Here is a 10099-nt window from a genome sequence, read left to right as displayed (position 1 = left end):
ATGAAAACGGATAGAAAAAATGAGATGTTTATCAAAATGAATTGTGGAATTGTTTATTTAAATTGGAAAGACATGAAAAAGGACAGAATAATGAGACTTTCAATAACCAATCAATTTTGGTCATTTAAGTTTTCTCTCTTCTTCTTTTGTGTTTTATTATTTTATTTAAGATGGTTGTAGAAAGATAAAATCTAGGACCAAAATAAATTAATATACAACAATAACACTAAAATTAAAAAAATAATAAAAATGAACAAAAGCATAAAAAAATTATTACAACAAGGTGAGAAAAGATGAGAAGTGTGTTGAAGGGATGAGAGAAAGCATTGTATATTTGTTACCGACGATCGACCTGTCGGTAAAATTGTCGGTAACCTATTAAAAACTTCTATTACCTCAGGCTTAAAGTTGCTGGTAAATAGTCGGTGCAATAAATTTTTCAAATGAAACCTCGAAAATGATCGACAGAATTACCGATAGCTACAATTGTTGGCATAAACCGTCGAACCGAGTTGGTGATTTTATCGGTAGTCAAAATTGTCGGAATATTTCCCTTCAGCATTTCACCCTCCAAATTCCTTCTCGTTATGCTAGCTTCCTGCCAACTACCGGTAGCTAAAGCAGTCGTTAATTTTTTTACTTGGAGAGACAATGTTCCCAAGAGTTGGACCGTCGGTAATGTGGGTAACAACTGACAGTTTAATAGCCATCGGTAACTAAACGTTAGTAAAACGCTGCAATCTTGTAGTGTGGCCTAAAGTAGATGTTGCATCGATGAACAAAGTCTCCACGAAGTGAACCATAGGAAAGTCAAACTGAAACCAAAACAATTCAAGTCTAGCCCTATAGTTCAATAATGAACATAATTTGACCTACTTGCTAATTCCCTTTGATACACAGAAAGTCTATCTCATCTTATTAATGATAGAATCAAATCAAATCCTTCGTACTCTTTTTTTTTTTACATAAAAAAGATAAATTGCATCCGACAGGAATTTATCATAGAACCTCCCCTATCCAACCCATATGTCCATCAACTCATACCAGTTGAACTATCCTACATGGATTATAAATCCTTCGTTCTCTCTAATCCTATAATTCTAAGAATAACATCTTTGACTTATTCAAACTCACCTTTACTAATATCACAAATACAAAAAATTTATAATTAAGTAACTGCACCACAAATTCACAATGACATGGATGTTGGCCCTACGCTTCCAATTTAGCGACCGCCTCTTGGGCTAATTAGACATGTATGTCGAGCTATTGAATCTCCTAACTTCTTCGAGATCAAAGGCCGGCTAAAGGTATGTTTGATAAATAGAAGAAAAGTGTGAGAAAAGAAAATGAAAAGAAAAAAAGAGAAAAGAAAAAAAGATGGTAGAAAGTAAGATAATTTTAAAGTTGTTTGGTTAAAAAGAAAGTGAAAAGAAAAATAGGACAGAAGAGAATAGTATATTTAAAAAATGACATAAATATATTTAGTTAAAAAATTAAACCTAACAATTACACCTGACAAGAAAATTAGTTTTAAAAATTTAGTTAAAATTATACAAAATTTGTCCGTCATGTTTTTGCTCCAACAAAAGAGAGAAAACTCCTAGAAATCTGTCTCTTCTATTGTCACTTTCCTTTTCTATGCATTTTCATTCCTTCCAAGCAATGCATAAATAGACAAACTTTGTCCCCATTGTAGTCTTGGTGCGGAGATTTGTTGAACCCTCTATTTCATGAGATTGGTCTGATGAGACTTGAGAGAATGACGTCAGTTATTTTGCCAATGGCTCAAATCCTCGTCCTCTCATCCTGTCAATTTGTTCTCAACTTGATTATTTTGAACTGTTACTGCAATATATTAAACGGGATAGAAGCCAAAATGTCTGCAGTTACAAAAGTCTCAATCTCATGAGGAACCTCCTCAATCCACACACAGCCGGCGAAAGAAGAAGCATGTCTAGTCAAATAGTCAGCCATAGTATTGCCAGAGCGGCAAACAAAAGAAAGGGAAATAAAATCAAAAGAACGACAAAACTGGAAACAATCATTAAGAATAGTAGCAACTTGATTATTGGTTGTGTTTGATGTGGGTTATATCTTATATGTAAAGTAATGCCCTAGTCCTTAGTTTCTCTATGTCTTATGAATAATGAAAATATGTTTCACACTTTTTGGATATAAACCAATTCACCTTTTTTTACATACATCGATCCCTCAATCTGGACTTTACCTACTAGATGATACTGACACTTCATTTGATGGAATCCATTGAAGATGGGGGGAAGAAGAGATGCACCAAGAGAATGTCTTGTATGCCTACTTCCGATTAGGAATGAAAGAGGAGAAAACTTATCATGACACCCGATTTACATTCAGAGATCGAGATAAAAAACAAGTTGATTAATTGAATAAATGGAAGATATAATAAGTGATTTTATAGAAAAAAAATAAAAAATAAAAAATGATGAAATTGAGATAGAAGAAAAAATATGGTGCGATGAATTAAATCCCGGCAAAAAGAGACACACGAAGAATATTGAAAGGAACCATAACTGCACAAGTCACGTTGTGCATAAAGTAGACACTAGTTCATTTTCTAGCTAGACAATAGACATCTTTGTATCAAGTGGCGCAAAGTGAGAAAGATATATCATCTCGACCCCTTTTTCTTGGATATTCATCAAAAGATGTTGAAAATGCTTAGCTCGTGGAGAGGTCCCCCTCCCCCCAAGAAGGCACTAGATAGTGGCCTCAGATCACCAATTGTTTGTTTCTTTTGGTGAAGTTTGACTTTATAATATGGTGGAGTATAAGGTGCAATACGTCTTAGGTATTGCACCGGTGCCATACATCTAATGCCCAATGAGATATCAACACTTGGCAGTGAGGGAAACGGGGAACTGGGTTTTCAAGTTCAACTTGTAATTTGTTTTATATTATTTATTATAAATATAATTTAACTTTTACATTAAAGCCCTGAGGATGAAGGAAAGTGATTTTGCTTATTGTTGATCAACTTGATTTATGGCTTTTATGTTGATCTGCTTATTGTTTTGTTTCAAATTCTCTTTGGGAACTAGGGTAATGGTTCTGCAGCAAAGGATGCAATTGTGGAATTGGGTTATGAATATGGAGCAGAAGCACATGAACCTGCGAAGAAGATCTCGTTGTGCAACCATCATCACCAACCAACCTGATGTAATTGGGTTTGTCTGTAAAGCTATTTGGTTTTTAGGATAAATGTAGAATAATTGTAATATGTTTTATTCTTTGTTGGTGTTCTATCTGGGTTTTTGGGATGAGTATGGTGGGTGAGGCCGTGAGGGAGATGGAGGCGGGGAGGGGGAAGAGGATGTGCGGTGGAGGACAAAGGTGGAAGAGGGAAAGGATAGAAGGATAATTTTGTAATATGACTTTTTTTTTTCTCAGCAGGTTACTTTACCTGTTATAATAGGTAAAATTTGCTCTTGTATGGTGCAAAATCTAGTGTGCACTTGCACCCTAACAGCCACCTTATAATATTAAGAAATTTTTTTATAACAAAATGTTGTTGTTATAAATTACAAATATTATTTATTTTTATCTTATTTAAGTATGCAAAATAAAAAAAATAAAAACAGAAAATACTTTCTCACATTTAGGCTATGTTTGACATGTCATTTCAGCTAGCTTATAACTTATTTGACTAGCTTAAAACTTATTTGACTAGCTTAAAAGCTCTATAAAAGTGTTTGGTGAAGGAGCTTATTTTAGTAGCTTAAAGTTTTAAGCTATAAGCTATCAGGTAGCTTATAGCTTAAAGCTTATAGCTTATTGAATTTATTGTCAATTTTAACCTTATTATTTTATTAAAATTCCACCATATAGGTATTAATGTTAAAATAAAATAAATAAAAATTAATACTATATTTTAAAGATGATTTTTTTTCCTTCGGAAAACATATTTTTAAGATGAGAAATAAATTGAGTGAAATTAAAATATTTAAAGTTATAATAATTTTAATATTAATATTTTATAGGTATTAATGTGAAAATAAAGTAATGTTAAATATAAAAATAATTATACAAGTATGTCCTTTTATGTTCAACAGCTAGTTTTACCAAACACTTTTGTTACAATTACGTAGCTTTTCAGCTTTCAGCTAGCTTATCAACTTTTAGCTATGAACTAGCTTTTCAGCTATCAGCTAGCTTTTCACCTTTCAGCTAGCTTATCAGTTAAACGTGCCAAACATAGCCTTAATATATCCTCATTAGTTTTTGGCTTAAATATGTGTTTGGTTTCTGAAAATATAACAATTGTTGGTTTTACTCCTTAAAAAAATATTTCTTAGTTTTAATCCTGAAAATATAGCAAATGTTTATCACATTCCTACTTAGTTTTTTCCCTCAATTTGGCAGTGTGAGATCCACCCATTTACGGAACTTAGTGCCACCTAGACTTTTCACATGAGGGTTTCTTTGGTGACCTCTCTAAAGCACTAAAAGACAAAAAATTGACATACAACTTAAGTATATGTAGAGTAAAAGAAATTGTACATAATCAACAATATAATAAGAAAACTTAAAATAACATGCACATTACTGACACATGATCACCGTACGAAAAATGCTTTTTATCGATGGTCAAAAGTTATCGGTAATCTTAATTACTGACGGCAACCGACAGCCAAATAGTTATCGTTGTTTGGCTAGTTGGTAATTTTTTCAACGACATTTTCCGTTGTTAATTTATTGATGACTTTTTCCATCCCTAATTATCGACCATTTTTTCAACGGCTTTTTTTGTCGCTAGTTACCAACGGTTTTATCCGTCGGTAATTTATTTGGTCTACACAAAAAAACTCATTTTATTGCGAATAAAAATATCGAGGTGACATTCTTATATGCAATAGAAGAAATAGAAGAAGTTCAAGTCAAGGCTAATACAAATCCATGTAAATCTACTAGCATCTATATATATATCATGGGAATTGGGATTGTCTTGAATTGGAATATAGGCACATTATCAAACCACCTTGGGTTACAAGTCTTTGAGCAAAGAAAGACTAGAAAGCAGTACAGAAAAAGAGGAAGAAGATGCCTTGCCTTTACATCACCACTAATCTTAACTTAGATGGAGTTGACACGGATCCCATCTTTTCTGAAGCCACCACTGCGGTCTCCACAATCATTGGTAAACCCAAAAAGGTGTGTGTCTTTCTTTCTATTTCAGCTAAAGATTCATTTATCATAAGATATTTAGCCCTGTTGTGTGTAAGAATCCTTGTTGGGCTTGACACAAAATTATTGGCTCTGTTTTATTTTTCCTTTTTTTCTGTTGTTTGATTGTATGGTAGTTCTTCGTTAAAGTGAATCATGTTCTTCCTTGGTTTTCTTTTGGTAAATTTGGAATTTGGATTCGACATTCAATTGAGTTAAATTGTGTTTGGTTTCTGGAATCTAAGTTCACCCGCAAAATCGTGTTAATCTGAAGTTACACATGTGCATCACTTGAAATCCAAACATATATGATTAATGGGTCAATTGTTAGTTGATCTCCAGCTAGATTAGACCCAACAAGATTATTTTATAGCTAATTAAGTAATCTGACACATAAAACCGTTTCTTCATTGCTCTGAAGGCAAGCTTGTATGCAATTTATCCTTTCTCTTCTTATATTGGTGTAGTTTAGTTTCTGCCTTTCTGGATCAAGAAATCAAACAGCTAGTTTAGTTTCTGGATCCTTGGTTTAATTAATCGATATATACACACATATTTTTATTTCTATCTCTCTCCTCTTATCATCTATCACATCTTATACTTTCTCACTCTTACTTTTTCTTTTCTTCCTATCTCTCTCTTCCTCCACCTCATTCCACCTCATTTTGAGGTGTGAATAAATAATTATTGCTTAATCATATTCTCAGGCAACTTGGAGTCAAAGGAATCTCTGGTATATGGGGAAGAGTGAGATCTTTGTGATTGTGAACAAAGGCATGCAAAATCAGATCCCACTAATAAAATAATGTGACAATTAAGAAATTGATGTTTTAAACTTGGGTTTTGATTCAGTCTCACTCACTTTCTCTTATTTTCATTTTTTTATTTCTTTGTGCATTTTCTATTACATCTCTTATTTTTCTATCTTCTCTTTTTATTTCTTTGTGTGTGGGTGAAATTGAGATGTGAATAAAATATTATTCTTTAAACTTTATGATTCATGGTTGTACAGGGTGTGGTCTCCTTGTAGCAGGACAGCTATGGCCTACAGGACAAATTAAAATGAAAAAGATCTATAGTTTCTGAAAGTTAATATAATTTGATAGTAACTAATATATGATACCATGGATCTTCCCATTTTCTTTCCCTACTATAATCTGTGACAAGTGGAAGGATAGTTGAAGGCACATTATACTTCTACAATTTGCATTTCTGGAGGCAGTAATCCTCATCTTTATCATGGGACCCCTTGCACCAACACCACTATTATTTGTTTATGGGTAGCCCTACAGTAAATCCCATCTCTTAAAAAATAGTAGTACTTAATACACCACTTTTTTTTCATAATTTTTTCACTTTACATGTTAAAAAAAATTTAAAATGAGCATACAACCCATATGTTTCTTTTTCTGTGATTTTTAAATCCAATTTATAAAAGACTACATAGTGTTTTAACATACAAAATCCCATAGCCAACCTGTAGGTATGCAGTCTCACACCAAGAGAAATTCATTATGACACCCATATGAGTGTTGTGGCTGTCGCTTATCCTTCGGAATAATTAGAATGCTACAGCTAGTATTGTCTAAAAGGCCCTGTAATCATATATATATATATGTTTATTAGAATTTCAATTAGTCTCCCTCTACTAAAATTTAAAGTTTAGAAGTGAGAATTGTTCTATCATTTATTTGATTATCTTAATTTATTTGATTATCTTAGTAATACTTATGTAGTCAATACTGAAACAGTGAAACAGGTTCACTCAAGTTCATATGATAACTTTGTTGGGTCAAAGGAGATGCTTTAAACTATGAGGATTTTTACATTGAGCTAACAATCATCTAAAATATTAAGTGTATGAGTTATCTCACTCATAAACTACTTAAAATTGGTCATTTTCTTCAAATATGAGACGTACTAACATTTGATAACACAACAAACTTCAAAATACACATTGTCAAAAATATTTGTGCATCTATTGTAGTCTTCATTGTTCCTTCTTAATGTGTATTGTGACTATAACTTTTGCAGTTTGTGATGGTCCTATTGAAGTCGTCAGTGCCAATGTCATTTGAGGGTAACAAAGAACCAGCTGCGTATGCTGAGGTAATTTCAATGGGTGGCATAAATTCAGAAGTGAAGAGGAAACTGATTGCTACCATTGGCACCATATTGCAGACTTGGCTCTCAATCCCAAGAACTCGTTTTTTCCTCAAAGTCTTTGACACTACTGTATTTCGTTCTAACTCCAAAATGTAATGCTTTGAGATTCTGTCAAGCCACAAGATTATGCTCTTATATCAATGTGTTTTTAACTAATTGTATTATAGTTATCATATACCTGTCTACTTGATTTTTGCATCGCGAGAAAAACTTCTAGAATTGGTCATTTATGCAAAGTTCGATTCGTGTAACTCTTCTATATATCCTGCATTTGCAAAAAACTTCTTTACGGGTTGTCTAAATGACCCATGATAAAGTTTGAGTTAAATAACTCATCATTCAATTACATTGAAGATAAGTGAGTTAGAATTTCTATATTATATCTATTAATTTATTTCCATCTCACTTATCTTCAATGTGATTAGATGATGAGTTATTTAACTCAAACTTTGTCATTGATCATTTATACAACCCCTTCAATGAAAAACCAAATGCAGACTATTTTATCTAAAGAGTAAAGTTGCCTCAGACAGGGGACTTTTGTTGAGGTCCTAAATAATGTGACTTACCTCTAGTTCTGCGTGTATCAAAGGGGTTGCCTTGGATAAAGGACTTTGTTGAATGTACTAAGTATTGTGACTTACACTGTATTTAGTAAAGAAGTGGAGAAGAGAGAGTAGAAAGAGTGAAGTTGAGTAGAAACAAACGAGTGAGAAATATAGTAAATTTGTAAGTTGTATTATATGATAAAAAAGAGAGGAGAGAGATATATAGAATAGAGAGAAATATACCATTTATATTTAAAAGTACTTTTATCCAGCTTTAGTAAGTTCGTGACAGATTCTGATATATTTATGACGGTTGGAAACTGCCACAAAACGAGTAAAAAATAGAAGAAAAAAAAGATGAGATCTTAACACCTTTCTGGCGGTCTAAGAACAAGTTATGGCGGTCTCAGACCCTCAAAATTGTACAAAAACTCTAAAAAAATAAAAACCAAACACCCACCAATTTCACTCCAATTTGGAGAGACTCAAAAAATGGTGGGTCCCACCAATTTTTCTCCGCTCGATCTCTCTCCAACTCACCAAACAAGAGAGATTCTCCATCTCCTCTCTATCTTTCTCTTCAATATCTCTTCCCTAACAAACAAGTCTTAGGCGTTGCATGGATTAGAGAGGTTTCCTTGGATAAGGGAATTTGATGGAGGTACTAAGTATTGCGACTTAATCCTGCTAGTGTGCGTATCAGAGGGGTTACCTCGAATAGGGGACATTGTTGCAGGTACTAAGTTTTGTGGCTTAGTCCTGGTTTTCAAGAGTATTAGAGGAGTTGCCTCTAATAAGGGAAGTGTTGTGGCTTAGTCTTGATTGTAGCAGGAGGGTTGCTTTCGATTAAGGACTTTGTTGGAGGTAGTAAGTGTAGTCCTAGTGCTGCACTTATCATAGGGGTTGCCTCGGACAGGGGACTTTGTTGAGGTACTAAGCGATGTGACTTGATCCTAGTTGTCGCGTGTATTAGGGGCTGCCTCTATTATGAAAATTTTGTTGAAGGTCCTTAGTATTGTGACTTAGTCTTGGTTGTCGCACTGCTAGGAGAACTTGCCTCTGATAGTGGTACTCCTACGTCCAAGGCCTAGTAGGTTAAATATGATCTAGGTCTGTTTTTTGCTCGTCATCATGTAAGTTGATCTGTCCTGTCCGAGCCAAGCTGGCGTACGTACCAGGTGAGAGTCCAACCTTAGGCCTCATTGAAGAGAGGAGTCGCGTGCATCAGACGAGTCGCTCGTCATCAGTAGGGTACAAGCATAATTAAGTACGCAATCAAGAAACTCGTGTATTGATAAACATTTTGAATGCAAAAAGTTTGACTATAAATAAAAAGTGATAACGAAAGACTTTAAGCTAGTAAAGTCAACTTTAATACCTCCTAAGGTTGGCGATATTCAAGTAGTGCATCACTTCTTTTCCTTACAGAGTCTTCATCATGTATGTTACTTTTCCGGTATCAATCCTAATTTGAGGTGAACTTTTCCTCCTCAATTCCTCTGGGGCCATTATATGCTCTTCGCAGGATCAAATCTGCGAGTCAGAAGCTTCTAACAATCACATATGAATTGTATCAAGACTTTATCTTCTACTTCGCAACAGCTTCTCATATCTTTTCCGCCTCTTTTAGTTCCTCGATCATGTCTAGCTCTTCGCGGATGACGTGCTTATTTGTGCCCGCTTGGAATATATGGGCTAAACTAGCCATGAGGGTTCACCGATTTCTACTGGGGAAACTTCTTCTTTGATGAAAGCTAGCTTGTATGGAGTTTCTAATGAAAGAACATTTACTACGCTACTCTCAATTCCTCAACATTCGGTGTATTATAATAAGGGTTATATCGTGTCCATAAGGAAATTGCAAATACAATGTCGTTCTTTAACAAAATCACTTAAGTAATAAGTACAATAATTAAAAGAAAGCGGTGATAAAACATATCGTAAACAAGTTGGGTAACCAATTAGAATTGGAAATGACCAATTGACTTTTCAATAATTATGATTCCACATACAAACCATGTTCAATGCTTGATTATGTTTGTTCGAGTGGAATGGGGCGACCCCACTTTGTGCCTGACAATGCCTAGAAAAATTAGTCTCTCACTTATCGAGTATGTATAAAATTCTTTTTTTTTGAAAAATAAAAAGATGTTGTTCCATGTATGTGTAAAATTATATACACT

The 10099-nt window shown here is 33.9% G+C and overlaps 1 protein-coding gene across 1 annotated transcript; it reads left to right on the top strand.

The window, feature by feature from the left end:
* The first annotated feature begins 4937 nt into the window (after positions 1 to 4937).
* On the top strand, positions 4938 to 7543 carry LOC130727999 (uncharacterized). The gene is made up of 2 exons (XM_057579317.1): positions 4938 to 5190; positions 7237 to 7543. Exons 1-2 carry the CDS (start codon positions 5080 to 5082, stop codon positions 7462 to 7464), a joined length of 339 nt encoding a protein of 112 aa, XP_057435300.1. The 5' UTR covers positions 4938 to 5079; the 3' UTR covers positions 7465 to 7543.
* The last annotated feature ends 2556 nt before the right edge of the window (positions 7544 to 10099 follow it).

Source organism: Lotus japonicus, chromosome 1, assembly GCF_012489685.1.
Source record: "Lotus japonicus ecotype B-129 chromosome 1, LjGifu_v1.2".
In the NCBI taxonomy this organism is placed as follows: Eukaryota; Viridiplantae; Streptophyta; class Magnoliopsida; order Fabales; family Fabaceae; genus Lotus; species Lotus japonicus.
This window is presented reverse-complemented; position numbering and strand designations above follow the sequence as displayed.